General features: G+C 40.9%; 3 protein-coding genes across 5 annotated transcripts; 1 reads left to right on the forward strand and 2 right to left on the reverse strand.

Moving 5' to 3' along the window:
- Positions 1-380: 380 nt before the first annotated feature.
- On the reverse strand, positions 381-10,257 carry LOC136439744 (ornithine transcarbamylase, mitochondrial-like). Its single transcript, XM_066435304.1, has 10 exons — positions 10,078-10,257; positions 8,996-9,116; positions 8,513-8,594; positions 6,258-6,345; positions 5,285-5,438; positions 4,676-4,798; positions 3,557-3,610; positions 3,047-3,196; positions 2,238-2,375; positions 381-1,899 (listed from the first exon to the last, which is right to left on the reverse strand). Exons 1-10 carry the CDS (start codon positions 10,191-10,193, stop codon positions 1,840-1,842), a joined length of 1,086 nt encoding a protein of 361 aa, XP_066291401.1. The 5' UTR covers positions 10,194-10,257; the 3' UTR covers positions 381-1,839.
- Positions 10,258-13,215: 2,958 nt separating this feature from the next.
- LOC136440517 (uncharacterized) lies at positions 13,216-15,449 on the forward strand. The gene is made up of 3 exons (XM_066436567.1): positions 13,216-14,051; positions 14,433-14,561; positions 15,236-15,449. Exons 1-3 carry the CDS (start codon positions 13,312-13,314, stop codon positions 15,447-15,449), a joined length of 1,083 nt encoding a protein of 360 aa, XP_066292664.1. The 5' UTR covers positions 13,216-13,311.
- Positions 15,450-16,390: 941 nt separating this feature from the next.
- LOC136439745 (uncharacterized) lies at positions 16,391-20,541 on the reverse strand. 3 transcript variants are annotated; one of them, XM_066435307.1, is made up of 4 exons: positions 20,216-20,537; positions 19,601-19,768; positions 18,206-18,334; positions 16,391-17,708 (listed from the first exon to the last, which is right to left on the reverse strand). In XM_066435307.1, exons 1-4 carry the CDS (start codon positions 20,338-20,340, stop codon positions 17,495-17,497), a joined length of 636 nt encoding a protein of 211 aa, XP_066291404.1. In that variant the 5' UTR covers positions 20,341-20,537; the 3' UTR covers positions 16,391-17,494. The 3 variants fall into 3 exon arrangements, with proteins under 3 accessions (XP_066291404.1, XP_066291402.1, XP_066291403.1); XM_066435305.1 differs by having other exon boundaries at positions 19,601-20,538; XM_066435306.1 differs by lacking the exon at positions 18,206-18,334 and having other exon boundaries at positions 19,601-20,541.
- Between the last annotated feature and the right edge of the window lie 660 nt (positions 20,542-21,201).

The following is a 21,201-nucleotide window of genomic DNA, read 5'->3' on the forward strand; positions in this document are numbered from 1 at the left end:
ACACCCCTGTCCCTAGTGCTTAATTACTGTCGGCAAACAGGTTAATACACCTGTCCCTGAACACCATCCATGCAGATCAACACACCTGTCCCTGGTGATGAACACCATTCACACAAATAAACACACCTGTCCCTGGTCATGAACACACACAAGTAAACGCACCTGTCTCTGAACACCATCCACACACAGGTAAACACACCTGTCCTTGGTACTGAACACCATCCACACACAGGTTAACAAACTTGTCCTGGTGAATACCAGCTACACATACCTGTCCTTGGTGCTGAACACCATCCAGGCACATGTAAACATATCTGTCCCTGGAGCTAGCTACCATTTAAACACTGGTACAAACACATGAAGTGAATACCAAGCCTATGTTGATCTGCTTACAACAGTGTATTCACCACACAATATGGTTGTATACCTCATGTTACAATGTGACAGTTTAATCCATGATGAGCACACCGTTTTAGTAATGTGCATTCCTCAGTACAACATTGATCAAGTATTTTCACACTTGAAAGGACAACACTTAGCTCTTTGCTTGTACAGATACAGAGGTTATTTCTGAGTGCACAAAGTGGTCCCTACTTGAAGTTAAGTTTGCTACTACACACATAAATGGAGATATTTACCTCCATTTACGTCCCTCGGATAGGACGTTAAATGGAGGTCCCGTGTTTGAGGAGAGCCACACCTCGAGCACATTAAAGAACCCACCGCACTTATCGAAAAGAGTAGGGGTCCTTCCCGGTGTGCGTGGTTCAAAACCTACAGTCCTATGGCCGCACATGGGGCAATGGTCGTATTGAGGTCACCTGCGCGCCTGAACGGCAGTCGCTACAGACCTTTGCGATCTAGCTCCGCCAATGTGCGCTCCTCGCAATTCAGCCCCTGGCTGCGAAGAGAGAGAATTCGGCCTACCCAATAACAATAACAATATTGCAACAACGATTCTTTCTCCACAGATGGCACACATGTCGTGAGTACATAATGGTACGTGCACACAACTTAACAGTCTTGACATCCAAAGGAGTACTGGACACATTTTTTTCATGTTGCTATGAAACATTGTTGAACATGGAGATAAATCTATCAGATGACTCATTGTTGGAAGCAGCCTTGCATGTGTTTGAAATGGCACATTAAGTACCATGTACATGTATACAATACTATTTTCGTCAGTCAACATGTTTTAAAAGTTATTGTGTATTTCAAATATGACCACTTTAAAATAATGATAAATTTTGTCATTAAGATCAAAGAAAATACTAATACTATGACAATAACCATATATAGAGCCAATTGCTGTCAATGTTTAGTGAATATGGGCCCATTCCATAGTTCAGGAGAAGCCAGTTTAAGACTGTTGAAATATTTTTTTATAAACATACCTTGACATTCTTGTATTTTTGTGTAAATTAGTGGCCAGATCATAATTGACAAAAGCTGGGGCTTAAACTCGGGGTTAAGCAAATATGAATTTTCCATTCTGAATTATGCCAGCTGTCATTACAGATATGATTTCATGCTAATTCTCCCATTTGATGGGAAAACCAGAGATTTCCAAAAGAAAATAAAAACAGTGGGGGTTGATAAAACGAAAACAAATTCTGAAGGCTAATGGTATTTTAGTTTGATTTGAATTTCAACATGGCTATCCTAAAACCAATGTATTTTGGTGTGGGTATGAGAAGGAGACATGTGAAAAGAAATTTGTCTTTTCATCTTGATATCATTGTACTTGTTACATCACACCACACAATAATTATGTTTGCATCTCCAGCTTTTAACTGTTGTGCGGAGCTGATCCCACAGGGGGCGCTGTTGTCACCCTTAGAAGTCAGGCTTGTGGGTCGTGCAGACGTGGTCCTTTAGTAGTGAGAGGATGACAGCCTGGAATAACAAAAACATCTAATTCTAGAATTTTCAAGGAAGCAGGAAATATTTTGAATTCAGGCCCCAGTATAAGAAGACAGCCATTCCCAATACAGCAAGAAGAAAATACAGACGTTCGTGTATAATACACACTATATCAATATGTACAGGGAATTCATAACACTTATATAACACATAATATATGATGATATGTATAATTTCATCCCGAGTCTACACACGGAGATAGGTATCACAACAGTGACTATCACAACTTTTGTAACTTTACTGCAACTGTAACTGACTATGAGTATGATCACATGTATGGTATTAAGTACAATGTACTAGCAAAGCCTCACCATCACAGTCCACTTCCTGTTCTCTGCCTCAGGCCAGACGAGAGACCGGTCGCTGTAGAACACAGCATCGTCCACCTCCTCCTGCTTCCTGGGCAGGCAGTGCAGAAACACCCAGTCCTTAGCAGCCACCTCGCCCAACTAGGGGGAAACAAACGCACATTCAAGTGAACACCCAGTCCTTAGCAGCTACCTCACCCAACTAGGGGGACACAAAAACATGGGTATTACTCTAAACATGGGTATTACTCTAACCAGCACACCAAGGATGGGTATTACTCTAACCAGGAACACCCAGTCCTTGGCAGCCACCTGACACAACTAGGGGGACACAAACACACAGGCATTGATTTTGAACATAACCTCTCTTAACCAGTCATTCAGTGGAATGGTATCAGTAGAGAAATTCAGACCCACAAAAACTGCTTCCATTTACCACAAGGGGGTATAAATTACCTGCATGCAGCATTCTGTATCTGTGTCTGTAGCTGGTGTACGTAGCACACCAGCTTTCACAAACCTGCGGTGTGGCAGCAGCTGATTATATCACACTCAATGACCTGTCTTTAGATCAAATGGGTTCCTATGGTACGAAATCCTACAGCAAATGGTCTAGATCCTAGAGACATAATTGCTTAGCACAGAGCAGCAGCAGCCTTTCTACCTCAAGGTTTTGATGTACAATTCTGTCATAGGATTTTCAGAGGGGCTATGACAACAAATTATGTCAAAAGACAGGTGAATATTAATATGCCATCGTAACCCGAGCCTATTGAATTACATTATAACTACTTAATTACCCCATTACCCACCTTGTGGGTGACCTGGTACCCTTTGAAGGCCTTGAGTCTGTCCAGTTTCTCCTCCTCCTGCCCCATACTGATCCATGTGTCTGTCACCAGGACGTTAGCACCTTCACACGCGTCACGGGGGTCGTTAGTATGGTACATCTGCGTCCCGTACTGGGGGAGAGAAGACAATCTTAGTACGAAACAAAATTTAGATGAAACTTACGCTTTGATAGATTCAAATTGTCTTTATTGACACAACAAAAGTACAGTGACTTTTGTAAGGTCTACTACATCTATACATACAAACAGTCAAGTGGATACAAATTAATTCACCTATAGATAAATGTAAATGAATAGATATGAGTCAATCAACATGTTGAGTCATTCACGCAATTGGTTCTCAGGTCTAGACATTGTTATCACTTAAGTTGTTATACTTATCAGTTGTTGTATAATCACTTCAATGTCTTGAAACTGTACTTGTGTTTTTATCCTGTGAAAAATAAAGCTGGAGTTGACAAGCTGTCTTACCTGTTTGGCGAGCTCCTCTGCATCTTTGGTCACATTTGGGTAGGTCTCATAACCCTGGATAGGTAGGAACATTGGTAGATACATAATGAGTATTTGTGCATGGTTTGGACCGAGGGTTCTAGCTAGCTTGAAATTTTTTCCATCATCCCAATTTCCATTGCCAGAAAGATCCTACAAAGAGTCTTCTTTTTTCTGTCATCTTGTACAAACTTCTATCAATTTATTTAAATTTTGACATTTTTACATCTTTAATCATGGATTTTGTTCCTAAAGGTTGACGAAATGGTCTAAAAATTTGTCCATCATATGCAACAAAATTAAATGACAGATAATGGCTAGAGCCCTGTTTGGCTATGGCACTGCACAACGCCCATGCTGCCATGGTGGTACTGTCTTACAGTGGAAAATCTGTGAGCTAAACTGGTCCCAAGACAGAAATTATATCATTCTATAGAATGAGACTTGTTTAATTTTTTTTTCATTATCATTATGACAGTATCAAATTTATGAGTTTCTGCATATCTTATCTCCAAAGATATTAAGCTGAAGAAATGAAATGGATGAAAAAGATTAGAAGTTCACAATATTTTCTGCTGTTTCTTAACTCCAGGGTCTATGTATATTGAAGATATCCCAAACTGAGGTTGGAAACTTTGTCCAGAAAATGAGCTTACATCCCAAAGCATTAGATATATTAAATGGTGCAAGCAGCGAAAAATTTAGAAGTGAAGATACATGCTTCTGACTAATCATTTCATTCCTGTTACTATGCAGATTGTCAATTCCATATTGAGTGCTCAGCTCAGATGAACAGTTTCATGTTAGTGAATTTAGTGAAGGTAGATCTACATGCTAATAAATAATCTTTTCATTTCTGTTTCTTTTCATATGCAGATTGTCAATTCCATATTGATACTCAGTTCAGATGAACAGTTTCATGCTAGACACCAAGCAAGTGTTAGAGAACACAGTTGTGTGGGAAAATTTAGTGAAGATGGATGCTTTTAAAAAAATCATTTCATTCCTGTTTCTATGCAGATTGTCAATTCCATATTGAGTGCTCAATTCAAATGAGCAGCTTTATGTCAGATATTAAGCAAGTGCTAGAGAACACAGTACCTTTGGAGTGGCGATTTTCAGGTTGACACCAAGTTTGGGTGCTCCCATCATGAAGGAGTGGATGATGTTGTTGCCGTCTCCGACCCAGGCAACGGTCAAGCCTCTCAGGTTCCCAAAATGGTCCTACGTGTACGTCACAAACATGTGCATGTCTAGATGAACACATTCTTCACTCAAACTCCACATTATCAAAAGTAAAACTGATAATACATTCTACTCTTAGCATGAAAGCTCATCTGTGTTGTTGAATTCGTGTCCCTAAAGTCACATGCTCAGAGTAATCAAAATACTCCTGAAGAAGGTCGACGTAGAACGACTGAAAGTTTGAGGTGAGCAATACTTGCTTTGTATTGAAGTAGAGATCAAACTTTGTCATAGATCTACTCTTCTACTATAATACAATAAAGACTCCCTTTTCAGCTTAATGGCAAGAGTAGGGATGATGGGTCCATCCCAGTATGAGTGGATCAAATAAATCTGTCTGAATATGCAGCTTGTACTCTTCAGTATAAATCTGGTGTGTTACCAGGCGGTTTACCACTGGTATGCAATACGTACACAAACTGCACAAACAATCAAACATGCATAGATAACAGTGTTTGTTCCTACCTGTAGTGTTTGCATGTCTGCTAGGATCTGTAGTGGATGGTAGAGTTCGGACAGGCCGTTAACAATGGGGACGCTCCCTTCCGTAGCCAAGGACTCCAGGTCCTCATGGCCATACACTCTGGCCAGGATCAGGTCCACAAACCCTGACAATACCCTGAAAAGATAAAGCAGCTCCTTAGTACTGGTAACTTCAACTGGCTTAGGAAAATTTTGTGTTTCAAGTTACCCTAGCAATGCGCACAGAATAAATACACCACACATTGCAATAAACTTTGACTTGACTTGAATAATCACACATTCACACACTGCATGTGCACACAAATTACACAATGTACACACCAGGATGCATGAAAATGCACATGAATGTACCACATCCAGACTTTTCATGATGTACAAAATGACTAATAAACTTGTGGACGTACCGATTGATAAGTATCTAATGCCAGCTCAGAAGAGGACTAGAAATAGTCATGCTTCTAAGTACCAGAGTTATAACGCCAAGGATTGATGTGTTCAAAAATTCATATTTTCCTAGAAACATAGTAGAATGGAACTCGTTGTCACCAAGCACTGTAGGAGCATCTTCACTAAGTAGCTTTAAAGAACGGTTGCAGTCAGATATGCAAAGACTAGGTGTAACAGACTGTTCGGTGTAATGTAACCAGCTGCTGCCGCTGGTGTGTTATGCCTGATGGCGGCTGTACCTGCTATATAGATACAGATACACCACACAATGGACACACATACCACAATTGAAGAACCCCACATCCACACACCACACATGCACAAACTACACAATGCATTAAAATGCACCACATGTACACACATACACAACACACAATGCACACACTACAAAATGAACTCACCACACCTGCTCAGCACATACCACACATGGCCTCACAACACATGCATGCACCAACACAACATGTTCAAACGTCACACAACAAAATACTGTGCATAGCTGAGTCCTTACTTAGCTGAGTCTTTAACGGTTTCATTGACGCCCAGATGGATGTCATCGGGAGACAGGAAACATGGCTGTCCACCAAGCAGACCAACTCCTGCGGAAACATGGCAACATTGGTTAGGGTATACTGTAGTGGTAGTAGTAATGTAGTAATTGGTTTATTGATAAAATCATGGGATAAAACGACATTGCAGTATGGAGACTGAATTGCGCATCAGCTTACAATGACGTATTCGGTAAAGTCGACACGATAAGAATACTCTGTACAAGTACTCTCACCTCTCAAATAGAAGTACCCCCTGGAATAGAAGTACCCCCCGGACAAATTTTCAAAATGTAATATAAGTACCCCCTGGAATAAAAGTACCCCCCGGAAAATTTCAAAAATCGACAGTGGAGGCTAGGTAAACTGTGTCCATACATGTACAACTGTCACTGTCAGAGGGAAATAAGATAATAAGCAGGTAGGTAACTTATATTTAGTCAATTATGCCATACCTATTAAGTATTTAGATATTGAACAGAATAACTGTCCATAGCTTGTTCAAATCATGATGATCTTCCTCGCCTCTTCGTAAAATATAATAGTAATATTGAAAAATTGGGCACAGGTTCCCCGCTATGACCCCTAACCGGGGGCCACGGTGCTTTCAAATTCAACAAGTGAAAATGTACATGATACATGTTTTTTCTACTTGGAACTTGAAGCAAGTGATCAAAGAAAATTGTTATATCATTTTATTATGACTGACAATCAGTGACATATAACAAAGATCATCAGAGTACTTTTAAAAGTTAAATGTACCTGATCATAAAAGACATCAACCACAAAAAAACACAAATATGAACACAGTCCTTCCACAGAAGAAATATGTCTATAAACTTTTGCTCCATAGCGTCGAAAACAAAGTGAGACGCTCGGATTTCGAGTTCCCGCGGTAAATCCCACAATATTGAATAGAGATCGACTGTAAAAGTAGCTCAACGTCACAGACCGCACATACTAAGAAGTTACCCATTACGTGTTGACACTAGAAACCCGCGATGAACCGCCAAAATTGGGAAAATCTTACGATTACTTAAAAAAATGAACCCTCTGAAAATAAATATGGCGCTGTGTGTCTATCGTTGCCCAAAAAATATAATATTTCCATGCGTTTACGGTATCATTTTAAAGATCGGTATCCGCACTACGCAATATGCTGATAGTTTTACTGTCGCCATGCCTGAGAGCGGCGGCCATGTTTCGCGCTGTTGTTTACCGAATCATATCGGACATATTTCTGCCGTTTTAGAGATTTTGTGGCCTCAAAACACATATCACAAGGGAAGTTAAGTTATGATTGTTGTTTTAACGTGTTACATGTCTTCTGCGAACAAATAATTCTTCCGCCGCGCTGCCGATACTACGGATATAGTGGTCAGAAAATTATTATTCCCCGTGCAGGCGAGCACCCTACTCCACACGTTTTTGATCAGCGTGCTTTGGTTTACGATGTAAACAGAGACTATCAAAGTTATTTATATGAAAATTGTATTTTAAAATGTCAATGTCGCGTCTTATTTTCCGGTTTACTTTGTAGCTTCATAGCGATATCGACCGATATGTTACGAGTGCCGCCAGGATACTTTTCACAAGGCCGTCAAAGCGGCGAGAAAATCAACGCCGGTAGGCCGAAAAATAGCGAATTACGAGCAAAAATACCGGGGAAATATGGGCAGAAAAACCTTAACTTACGATTTTAGAGGGATTCCTGGTTTGCAAAGCCTCAATTTTTCAAAAAATAATAAACGTACCGTCTAGAATAAGAACGTACAGGGTGGAACTATTGGCGAAAAAAAATAAACGTACCGGTACGTTTATTTGAGAGGTGAGAGTAACGTGGTTAACAGTTCATACATCCCAATAATCGTTGACCAACACAATTGTAAGCTGGATCTATGTTCGACGTTACTGTGAGCCATATATGTATACTGTTTAGTCATATGTGTTTACAATAGGTTTTGGCCCCTAAAAGTTGATCAACCAATAATGGATTTGTGTAACCCTTGATTTCATAATAGGAATATGAGGTGAAATGTAAAAGTACTAAAAAGACAAGAAAACAAACAATATGTAAAAAAAACATGTCAGGTCGGGTGAGCAACAATAGCTGGGATTCGAACTCATGACCACTGGTCACCAATACTTGACTACTCATGCTACAAGATTTGTTGTACACAGTTCAGCTGCATGTACAGCATTGTGAACTGTATCTTACCTGTCTCAGTAGACAGCCTGGTTCTGGTGCTTCTCTTCTGGAATATGAGACCAGCAGACTTGCCCACAAGTGGTGTATAGAGCTGGAGGGACAAGCTTACTGTTATGAGGTATACATACTTCATATATCCATTCTTGAGAAATCCTTGACAACACCATTTTTTGTGGTATTAGGGTATGTGGCTGAATTATGCGAGTTGACCTCACTTCTTAGTCTTGGAAAGTTTGTGTTATCATTTATCAGTAAAGACCTTTGCAATGACTAGTCTCTAACAGACTCCATGGGCTGCAAGCTGGAAAAATAGAAAAAAATGACTCAATAGACTGAACAATTTGAGTTACCATTTGCAAAACCTGAACATTCTCTTTTCCGTACAGAAACACACACAATTTCTGGAGGGAGAAACAAGTTGGAGCAAACTTGAACTAAAAGTGAATCATAGATTTGGCTAACTTGTCTTCTACAGGCCTAAGTCTACATTACCTCCCCTGTGCCCTTGATCCTGGCCTTCAAGTCCGCTGCCGTCCACAGGATCTGCTGAATCTCCGACGGCGAGAAGTCTTTCAGCGTCAGGAAGTTCCGACCAACCATAGACACATGTCCACTGTCACAGGAAAACAATTCATTACATTATATCATGCTATAGTACAATTTCCTACATACAAAAAAGGCAATATCAAATGAAATGTTGCCGGACAGTGTTGATCTCAATGGATTAGTTACATGCTGAGTAAGGTGAAAGTACAGCGTCTCCATAAAGAATAAGTCCTGTGTGTGTTTGTGTGCGTGTGTGTGTGCATGAATGTGTTGCGTTCACATGTATGCGCATATGGTAGTACAGGTAGTGTGTGTGAGTTTATGGTGTGTCTACAGTAACCATGTACATGTATATGAAATAAAATCTACTGTTAAAACAAAATGAAGAAAAAATATCCGTATGTATGCAATGTAACAGTTACACATCAAGCACTTGGTTGCTTAAGTATTGTTCCCTTTCGTATCTTATCACCTAATTCTTATCAACAGGATGTCAAACCATCATCGAAGAATCCGATATGTAAATGTTTAGAATTTAGTGCTATTAGTATGATATTCTTCTGTAGGACTGGAAGAGTTACAAAGCAGTATGGTGGAAGGGGTGAAGTCTGCCAGATCTGACTTCCTTCTTAAAAACTGACCACCAGCACAAACACAATTGCCTTTTTGTACTCCTTCCGTGTAATGCGTTTTTGCTAAAACAACCCCCTCCGTGAAACATGGTACAGTCTGGACAACATGTGTAGCAGCTGACCCGCCCACCATGGCCAAGTGGCAATAAATCATGCTTTAGAATAAAAATCATCTTTTAGAAACGTCTCGTATAATCTTAAGGTATAGGTTTAAGGTTTAGAACACAGTAAATAAAATTAACACAAAGAAAAAAGTCGTGTTATTACGTTCTGCAGAGTGCTGACTTCACAAGAAAATGGTTTGACAGACAACATGTATTCTTTCTGGACTTCAGTGTGATTGGTAAGTTTGGCTCCCAGAAAATCATCCAAGACATAACAACTACGTCAGCATACCTCATGTGTCTCTCCCAACTCTTCTGTCCGAGAACTGGGACCGCAGGGAAGACGGTTTGTCTGAAAACGCCCGGGACGAGCTCTTTTCCTCGAGCGGCGAATCTTAGGAGCGCCATGATTGCAACGGTGACCTTTGACACGGCGATCAGCTGTTCCCACAAGTCAGGGGGCGGCGCTAATCTCCAAGTAGATGTAGGAAGGGTTGCAAGGGAAGTGGTTCGGAAGGGTCAGTCAGGAAAAAGTAAAGAACTTTCATTCCAACATTTGCTTCTATAGACCTCAAGAGGAGCACGTATTGTCCTTGGCGTTTATTCTGGATGGTCCTTAAGTGGTTTACTTTGCTAGCGAATTTCAATATGAAAGTTGAAAGTTCATTTTCAAGTTGGTGGCCGTAGACTAATTGCAAGTTCGCAAAAATGACAATAAAGATCTTCATTCATTCATTATGACATATATGCAGATTGTTGAACGAATGACTATAAAACACACAGAACATGTTAAACCGACTTTTTTTACATTTCTTCGACTTTGGAAATATCGTACATTTTAAATTTTTACACGACAGATAGAAGAACTTTATTGCGCGACTATTGTAGCAGGTACAAAGTATGGCAACAACAGTTAACATAGAACAAGACATAATTATGGAATAAAACTATTCACTACAACAAAATGACTATCTTAGGTTTTACATGATTCAAGTTGGGCTAATTATGAGTATCCGTATTTTTTCTAATAACAAAACAATATTTATATATTTGCCTATTTCAACACTGTGTGAGCTGTTGCATCTAAAGATGACATCTATCTGTAGCATTGAGCGTCAAAATCTTAAGTACTTGAATAAAGGTGAATAACTTACCGCGTAGGGCATCATATTTAGAGCATTCCATAATAAAGTGAAACTCATCTTCAATTCGATTTAGGCAGAATTGAGTTAAATGGACAAAACCTTTGTATACTTACTTTACTCAAAACGAGCACTTGGATGATCTAATTATGTCTGGCTATGTCATTCCACATAAACTGTGAGCTAGCTGGAAATCTGAAATAGAAGACTAACCTGTAGCAATCAATAAGAAAACAGCAAATCAAAGAATAGCTATCCATTGAGCCCGATTTACGGACACTGACCTCACGTTACCCCTCCACTGGCCTCCAGTGACCTTGTTTGGGTTCGTTGTGGCCGCGAGAACGTTGAATACTTATCCGCTATGGCCTCCTTTTGTATCGTTTTCCGCTGCTCAATACTAGGCATCCGGTTCCCCTGTTCAATGCAGCATGTGCACCCTTTGTATTAGAATAATAAAGATTGTAAATTTGTCATACTTACAAGTCAGATTTGCCAGTAATGTGTATTTATCATGTCTTACTCATAATGTTTATGAATTGATGATTCTTAGTGGCTTGATGATAGTTCAATAGTGTAGTTGTTCAACTCAATTCAGCCGTTGGCTGCCATGTGGCAATAATTGTACAATTATGTGTGGACTGGAATAAACAACCACTTGCTATACGTCCTAATATGAGCCTAGGTGAGGTGAGGACAGGAATTTGAGGTCCCTGATGGGATTTTTGATGTCAATTTATTATGTCACCCGGTGGTTAGATTTTTTTCTAACTCGATTCACCAATTTTGGAATATGCTCGTAATCATCACTAGTGAATGTGCATATTAAGGAAAATATTATCAAAGTGCCATCCTTAGAAAAACGTTGTTAGTGTTAAGTTGTTAACTCCATGCAGAGCCACGCGGTGATGACGCAAATTCTATGTTAGTTACAGTTCAATAAAGCTTAAGTATACAAGGACACGCATTCAGAGATCTAGACATCGCGTGGCACTGACGCAACTTTGGGACAAAAAGGCCACATGAGGATACGGCTGGCACTTTTACGAAGAAGGTTTGTACCTCATTCATTCCTAAAACTGCAGGGAATCTTGCAATAGTTATCAATTAAGCTAAGATATCTTGTAAGTGTACGTTTTCGCCAATCCGTATCGACGTTCGTCGACTACGGAAGGGGTGCGATTATTTACAGTAAATTTTCAAAGCCTTGCCGAAGGCAATTTTGGTATTTGTCAACCGGAAAAGCATGAAAACTGCTTACTGTCTAAATGCCTGGCTGCTCGTCACAAGAAAAAACTGTGTTTAAACTAGAAAGGCCGTCATTTGCCCCTGAGCAAATACAGCATGTTTAGCCATACTCCTCCCCATGCAAGAAGTGGGCTGTCCCAAAATGTCACCTGGGCAAATCGAAATATTAACTGCATGTAGAAAGGCAACATTTGCGAGAGCATTATACTTCGCCAATCTCCCTCCTGATGCATAAATGGACTGTTCCAAAATCACCCGTACAAAAACTCTCTCTACAAGTTCTGCGAGACCCCAAGAGCTTCTTACTGCAAAGGCTTGCGTGTGTTCCTGCAATATGACCTCAGGTGACCTATATAGAACAGTGTTCTTTGGCCAGTAGCAAATGGAACGCGGGGATCCTTAGATAGAACATGGATTCCTTGGCCAGCAGCAAATAGAACATGGAACGTGGATACCACTTTTGGCCTGTTTTTGGTCTGAAAATGGGTCCAAAAGTCCCCAAAATGAAGCATTCTGAAGTGATGTACACCAGAATTGTGATTGAAATCCTGTAGGGACATGTTCAAGGCACCCTTGTACCGAATTTCAGGTCACTTGCTAGCAATACCAGGGCACAGGAGCCCAAAATATAAAAATTGTCTAAAAATGCCCCAAAAAACCTCCATAAAAATGTTTTTAAGGCCTGTTTCGAAAGAAATGAAAAAGCACCTAATGGTATTTGCCATCTTTACCTACATGCCAAATTTCAGGTCGTTTGGCCCAAAAATGACGGAGTAGATTCCATTTGAAGACTTGGCAGGAGAAGAAGAAGAAGAAGAAGAACGTGAACAAAAACAATATGTTGAGCCATACTAGGTATGGCTAAACATAATGAAAGCACCTTTCATTACATTTATAACGAATCCATGAAATGATATAGTTACTCCATAGTCCAGGAAGATTAGCTACATACCACTCATGGTATGTAGCTAATGGAGGAAATAAAGTATCCAAGTATCCATAGTCTCAACATTATCTGTGGAAAGAAGTCCTGGATTTCACGTCGGTGCTTGTTGATGCTTTCTTTCTCTGTAGCCGCTACTAAGTGTCCCTCGCTTCCAGTTCTGTTAATATAATATGTTGACAAGTTGAACAAGATGAGGCCGACAACAAAGATGCCCTCGCCAGTCCGCCCCCGTATTGACGACTGTGAGTGCACCCCATGTGTCCAGCACCTCTTCCGACGCCACTACCTCCTTCAGAGTCCCATGTACTACATAAGGTGGATATACGCAGTCCTCTATTCTCTCTACCTCCTGTTCTTCTTACGAGATCCAACCGACCGGGACATTGTTGGCTACATAGAGAATACGACCATGACTATGCTGATTCGCCGTGACGGCGGGTCGGGAGAATGCGAGGTAACGGTTAGTGATTGCAAGCTGCGAGCCTCTGGAGGATACAAGCTGAAGAACATGTCACTGAGGTACAAGGCAGGAAGAAACGGCGTCCAGATTTTGAACTTCACTCGCAACGGAGATGAAGTCACCGATAGAGCTCAGATCTTTTCAACCATTTATTTCTACCATACTCACTCCATGCACACCAAGTCGCACCTGTTTTCCAATGGCCTGGTCCGACACATCGTGGACAACGATGTCAAGACTCTCCAAGAGTCGAGCTACACCTCCATTCCGTTACATTACGTGCTCCTCCATTCGTCGCTGAGTGTCCTGATGTGGGATGGGAACATGTCCCGATATCTCGGCTATGGAGACGCCTGCATCAGAGAGAGCTTAGTGGAGGAGAGCAGGAACATGAGCGCACTGGAAGGACACCGAGCCGAGCACCGCTGGAACTCACACGGGAAAGACACCTTTGCCGGCAAACTCTTCAGGTTAGTGAAAGGGTCCTTGTAGATGGTTGTGAACTAGTTAATATATTCTTTATATAGTAACTGTCATGCAGATTTCAGACAATCCAAAAGCTGTGGCACGAAGTAAAAAGGTAAATCACAGGTATGACTGCTTCTGAGAAAATAGACAGTCCCAAGTCGCGTCACGAACTGACTCACAGTCAGTCAAAGGTTTACTGTGTTACATCGTAACTTTTCAGTCTGCAGCAGAAACCATTGACATTTTTTTTTCATTCTAAACATGACCTCTGAAATTCGAAAAAAAATTGATTATGTGTTACAAAAACAATCCGTCTTTTAATGGTGTCTCTTACGTTTCAAACTGCCGAATGCTTAGCGCCATTTTCATTCCCCTCTTTAAAGATCAAGGCTGGCGCTGAAGGGCGTTATGGGACGCCACGGCATCGACCCGAAGTTGTTGGACGCTCTTTTTAACCACACCATTGTGCACAGCGTCGACCATCATGGCATGAGTGAGTGGTCGTGCTTAAGGTGGGCAAATTTGCGTTATATCATATTATGCTAAGGTAACAGCATTGTTTCATTAATTTTGTAGTGTGATTTTTTGTACAATATATGTTATTTTGGTATCATTTAGTAATTTGCATAACTTTTCTAAGTTACTTTTGTTGTAGCTTCGATTTGATGTAAAGCCCAGTGTACATTAAAACGCATCATGGGTGATTCGTATCTCCCTGGTAAAATAAAAACAAACATCATTGACTAGATTCTCAAGGCCGGTAAATCGATGGATAGCAAATTTTATTTCACACGACCAAAGTTTTTAACTTTCGAACTTTCGGCTATCCCCCTGTTTCCTTTCTCAGGGCAATACTGACTGGTTGTACTCCGCACAGCTGCTAGGTGTTGCTGCAGTTAAAACAACGCGATCCCGAATGTGACCAACTTTCCCCCTCATCACAAACGTAGAGCCAGTCTGTATTGGCCTGAAGAAGGTCGCAACGGGATTACCGAAACGTTGGCTGGTGAAAAACCTTGGTTGCGTAATAATAAAAATGTACACCACCAGCTGCAGTACCTGTGTAGACGCCTTATTTCACTGTAATCTACTTTGCTGGCAAACTACTAAAAGCATAACAAATAGCAACCGTCGTCGCAATTATCTCATCACTATCTACAATCACATAATTCTGACTTTCTACCAGGTTCTCCCTCCACCCGTGGGACAAAGAATGCAGCCTCTATCAGGCCTTCAACACCAGCGTGTACCGTGTGTTGATCACCCAGCCCAACCTGAACCCGCTGGCACCCAACACTCTCCGCTCCATCAACAAGCCGTTCTACCAGGATCTGTACCGGGAACTGAAGAACATCGACACCGCGTGGGCGGAGGTAGTCACCGCTAGCGTCATGTACTAGATAAAACGTCTGTCCGATTAAAACGTATAGACAACTGTTACATGTTGGCTGAGGTTGTAACGTTGTATGTGTAGCACTACCCTGTCCTACCGGATTCTTAACGGCGCGAACTGAAGAAGATCGATCCCAAGATGACGAATGTTGTCACCGCCAGTGTCATTTACTAGATGGGCTGTGGTTACTCGAAAGTTGTACAGTAAACGACTCACAAGTTTTTGTTTGGTAAGTTAAACACTGAACCCGTTCCACTCGAATCTGATTATCAGTTAACCTGTATTACGCTATATTTGCTCCTTTATTAACAGTGACTTTTTTATAAGCTTAATAATGTCTTCTTAGCTGATTCACTATATTGTAATGTCTAGTTCAAATTGCACTTGTGTTGTAAGGTGAATCTTTAGTTTATTTCAAACATGCATTGTGTCTTTTTAAAGGTTTCCGTAATCACTTAACTCTGCAACATCATCATATTTTATTTAGCACTTTTAACGTGTACTTTTCAATATCATACATACACTTTTGTATTTTTGGTCTTTAATTGACTTGAAAATGAAGCGTAGAATGTTATTATCAATTTCGTTTCAGTCTGTCTTTACGCATTTTACGTGTAGAACGTTGAGTCGTATTGCCGTTCGTCGACAAACACCGGTGTTTTAGTTTTGGATGATATTCCAGTCGTATTTAGGTTAAGGTTAAGTTTTATTGTCAATGGCAAAGTGTTGATTACTTGACACGATTGTATCAACCATATCATCACGGCGTCATTAAAGTACGTTGCATCTTTGGAACAAATTGCAGGTTTCTAAACGAATGAAACTGTCTGAATCTTATGTGCATAGTCATACTATATCGTAAGTCTTACTTTGTCTTACTAACTTACCTACTTACTTGTTAATTAGCAATCATATGTTGGAATATGTAGTATAAGTAGTGACACAAACTTCACATCCTTGGTAGTTGTTTATTTTCCTCGTGCAGATACAATGCGCTAGTTACTTATCAAAACAGAGAAGTTAAGACGTAACCTTTGCATTCGGAGATATGTATATACCAACTATAGTCGTATAGTCTACATTAAAGTCTATCAGGCATACATTGTAGAGACACTGGACAGAGCACGTTTCTGTGCACATTTATCAAATATCAACATTCTAAAAGGCATCAATAATCAGGTTCCTCTAAAGTTACTTTATATAAAAAACAACAGGATTTGCCTACTGTATACATATACTATTATCCAAGCAGAGGTTTCGATCGGGGGGATTAGTAGTGGCTTGGATTCTGAACGTCTTCCTCACTCCAGACGTTAAAAATCCCGGCCATTACTACCCCCCTCCCCCGATTGAAACCTCTGCTAAAAGATATATATATATATATATATACACACAATGATATTACAGTAAACTAAAACTACCGTAAAACGACAAAAAAACACGTTGGGATCATACAAGGCCTGTACATGTAAAAGAAATAGCACATAATCAAGACGTGATAAGCGTTTGACATCTATATAAAATTCAACTAAATCTTCATCAGCTAAGCAAAGCCTAGCCATTGATATATCTAGCTATAGTGCATGACATCATCCGAATGTTAATCTTCTGGCAATGTTCTTGTTTCTTTTATTGTGGTAAAGCGGGTTATGGGTGTAGACATGCAACGTTAAGTAACAGAAATCTGAAAAGTTTGCGACACGCATTTGGCATTCCATCTAGCGCATGCAACTAGCGGCCAGTACATCCGACATCGTAGGGTCTATCTTCTGCAGTTAGCGCCGTAAAGGTGCGGGTGGGACAGGGTAGTATTACTTAATCACACATACAACGTTACAAACCTCATTAAACATTTAACAGTTGTCTATCTTTATCTAGTACATGACGCTAGCGGTCACTACCCCTGCCACCTTTGGTTTGATTTTCTTCAGTTCGTGCCTTTAAGAATCCGGTAGGTCAGGGTTACTGTACTGTCGTACTAAACATACAACGTTACAAACTCGTTAAATATTTAACAGTTGTCTATACGTCCTAATCGGACAGACGTTTAATCTAGTACATTACGCTAGCAGTCACTACATCCGCCATCTTGGGATCGATCTTCCTCAGTTCGCGGTACAGGTTCTGGTAGAACGGTTTGTTGATGGAGCTGATGGTGTTCGGTGCCAGCGGGTTCAGGTTGGGCTGGGTGATCAGCACGCGGAACACGCTGGTGTTGAAGGTCTGGTAGAGGCTGCAGTCTTTGTCCCACGGGTGGAGGGAGAACCTGGTAGAAAGGCAGAATTATGTGATTGTAGATAGTGATGAGATAATTGCGACGACGTTTTGCTAGTTGTTATAGGTAGGATTCTTTTGAGTAGTGTGTCAGCAAAGTAGATTACAGTAAAATAAGGCGTCTACACAGGTACTGGTGTTTTACAAATTTATTCTTACACAACCAAAGTCTTTCACCAGGCAGCAGCCATGTAATATTCATTGCATACCTACGCGATTATAGATGGTGATGGGATAATCGCGGGGTTGGTATGCTAATTGTGGGTATGTTGTTCATAGTATTTTGCCAACATAATGGAGTGTTATAAACTTGCGGGATCCCAATCTTCCGGCCCAAGTTCGTATGCATGTTCGTAAAACCATTTTGGAAATTTGCGGGAACCAAACTGACCGGCCCAAGTTCATATGCGCATTCTTGAAACATTTTTATAACTTGCGGGAACCAAACTGCCCAACTCAAGCTCATATGCGCATACGGGAATGCCTCACCTTAGGAACGACCACTCACTGATGCCATGATGGTCCACACTGTGCACAATGGTGTGGTTAAAAAGAGCGTCCAGCAACTTCGGGTCAATGTCGTGGCGCTCCATGACGCTCTGTAGCGCCTGCCTTGATCTGTGAGAGATGGGGGAAAGCGGCTCTCAGCATTCAGCAGTTCAAAACGTACGTGATAGGATTAGACTAGTCTCTACCTCACTAACTACGCCGGCTACAAGGAGAATACTTGCCAGGAGAGTTTGGCCTCCATTGGGTGTCATTTGCAGGCGAGGGGAAGATGTTAACCTTACCGTAGATTGACATTTCTGGTCAATTATTCCCTTTCTGTCCAATCTTAGGCCTGGTGGAGGGTAGGATTAGACGGTGGACTTATTTGATGACGAATACAGTTCGATTTCACAGGGTTTAAGGGTTATGGTGAGTCAAAAAGAAAAGGGGTCTGAAAAGTCACGACGTAATGAAATAAAACTGAAAACAAAATAAAACTTGAAAACACAAGTCAGCCAGTCATTACAGAAAGTATGTGGAGATAGATATATAGATGATGTGTCTTATTGTTAGTATGCATGCGCACGCATGTATGTAGCCATTTAGGTAAGCATTTAAAGTAGTCGGTGTGAGTGACTGTACTTATCGATTTTTCTTACATGCTTAAACATCTTGGAATGAGGATTTAAAAAATCTTTATTTATTTTTTTTTTTACGTCAATGGCATAGATTTATTCAATACTAAACATACATTGCACAGTGCTCAATATTTTTGGTTTACATAGTGACCAGCATAGAGAGATAATAAATAAAACGGTTATTCAGCATTATCATGGTTGTCAGAACTTTTGTGTACGTGATTGTTTTGGAATGACAAAGTAATTATATTTTATTCGCATATGTTTAAAACGTATCAGGCAGAAAGCATTTGCTTATCTAAAGCCTTCTACTCAAAAGAAGTATTTCGTCTGGTACTTTAGCAGTAAGCAACGTTATGTGGCCAGTCGCACATTATAAGGTCCTTGTTGAAAACGAGGCCAGCCGGGCAGTACATGAGGATCGGGTCGTCGTACCCGGGCGAGCAGACGTAATAGTAGGTTTCACAGTTTCCAGCCAACATGAAGAACATGTCTAGGCCACACGTCAGGTCCGGTCTGAATGGCACAACAGCGCCGTGAGTGATGTCGGTAGTGGGTACGTACGGCGGAGTCGTAGGAACATATGTCTCGCATATATTAAAAAATCTTTATACAAAATCTGTTTCTGTCTGCTCTCTGCGAAACTGACATGCCAGCGTTATTACTACATGCATGTTTCGAAAAACTACATACTTTTGACACTACAAAAACATCTTACTTTGATTCAACAACCATCTACAGCGATTCTGTAACTAACCTGAAGAGTTTGCCGGCAAAGGTGTCTTTCCCGTGTAGGTTCCAGCGGTGCTCGGCTCGGTGTCCTTCTAGTGCGCTCATGTTCCTACTTTCCTCCAGTATGCTCTCTCTGATGCAGGCGTTTCCATAGCCGAGATATCGGGACATGTTCCCATCCCACATCAGGACACTCAGGGACGAATGGAGGAGCACGTAATGTAACGGCATGGAGGTGTAGCTCGACTCTTGGAGGGTCTTGACATCGTTGTCCACGATGTGTCGGACCAGGCTATTGGAGAACAGGTGCGACTTGGTGTGCATAGAGTGAATATGGTAGAAGTAGACGGTTGAAAACATTTCAGATCCGTTGTCAACATCAACTCCGTTGCGAGTGAAGTTCAAAATCTGGACGCCGTTCCTTCCTGTCTTGTACCTCAGTGACATGTTCTTCAGGCTGTACCCGCCGGAGGCTCGCAGCTTGCAATCACTAACCGTTACCTCGTATTCTCCCGTCTTGCCGTCACGGCGAATCAGCATAGCCATGGTCGTATTCTCTATGTAGCCAACAATGTCCCGGTCGGTTGGATCTCGTAAGAAGAATAGGATGTAGAGAGAATAGAGAACTGCGTATATCCACCTTATGTAGTACATGGGACTCTGGAGGAGGTAGTGGCGTCGGAAGAGGTGCTGGACACTTGGGGTGCACTCACAGTCGTCAATACGGGGGCGGAATGGCGAGAGTTTCTTTGTCGTCGACCTCATCTTGTGTAGCTTGTCAACAGAACTGGTAGTGAGGAACACTCGTCAACTCGTCACTGACTAAAGAACGATCTGGTAGAACTCGGTTTTATACCAAAACTCTGAATAGATATGTTAATTAAGGGAAGACAATTTCAGATGGTTCAATAGGATAGTAAGTTAAGACAAGGTTGCATGCTAATGAATCAACGCCCCAAGACAAACATTAAGACAACAGGAGCTAATTTATTCATTAGCATGCAAACTTTTCTTAACTTACTATCCTATTGAACCATCTGAAATTGTCTTCCCTTAACTAACATATCTAGTCAGAGTTTTGGTATAAAACCGAGTTCTACCAGATCCTTCTTTAGGCACTGACGAAAGATAGCGGATGCTATCTGAAACGTCTGGCTGTTTCACAATCTTATCCAGTTGCTTGAGTAATTATTTTGGGGGTTCTTATTTACTTCAGCTGCATTGAAATGTAAATACTGTAGTTACGTCAGCACTGTGGCTCTACATGGAGTTTACGACTCACCAAATATGATATGTTACAATATATGAGGATTCAGCGGTTTTCGGGCCAATGGTAGCCTCCGATGCAGACACCTCCCGGCTTTTTTCTTTTTCAAGTTATTGTTTTTATACTATTACATTTTTTCTTATTGCTGGAAGAATGCTGGAAGAAAAAAAAATGTAATAGTAAAACTGGAGCTTAGAAAATGAAAACAGCCGGAAGGAGTCTGCAACGGAGGCTAGGCCAATGGCACTTTCACTCTTAGTCCCATTTTAAAGTCTTCATGTAATTGAACTGCAGCGGTGCTCACAGATAAACAAACAATAAATAGATATCATAGATAAAAAAGATGTTCTATATTCGTG

This window comes from Branchiostoma lanceolatum, chromosome 8, assembly GCF_035083965.1.
Source record: "Branchiostoma lanceolatum isolate klBraLanc5 chromosome 8, klBraLanc5.hap2, whole genome shotgun sequence".
Classification (NCBI taxonomy): Eukaryota; Metazoa; Chordata; class Leptocardii; order Amphioxiformes; family Branchiostomatidae; genus Branchiostoma; species Branchiostoma lanceolatum.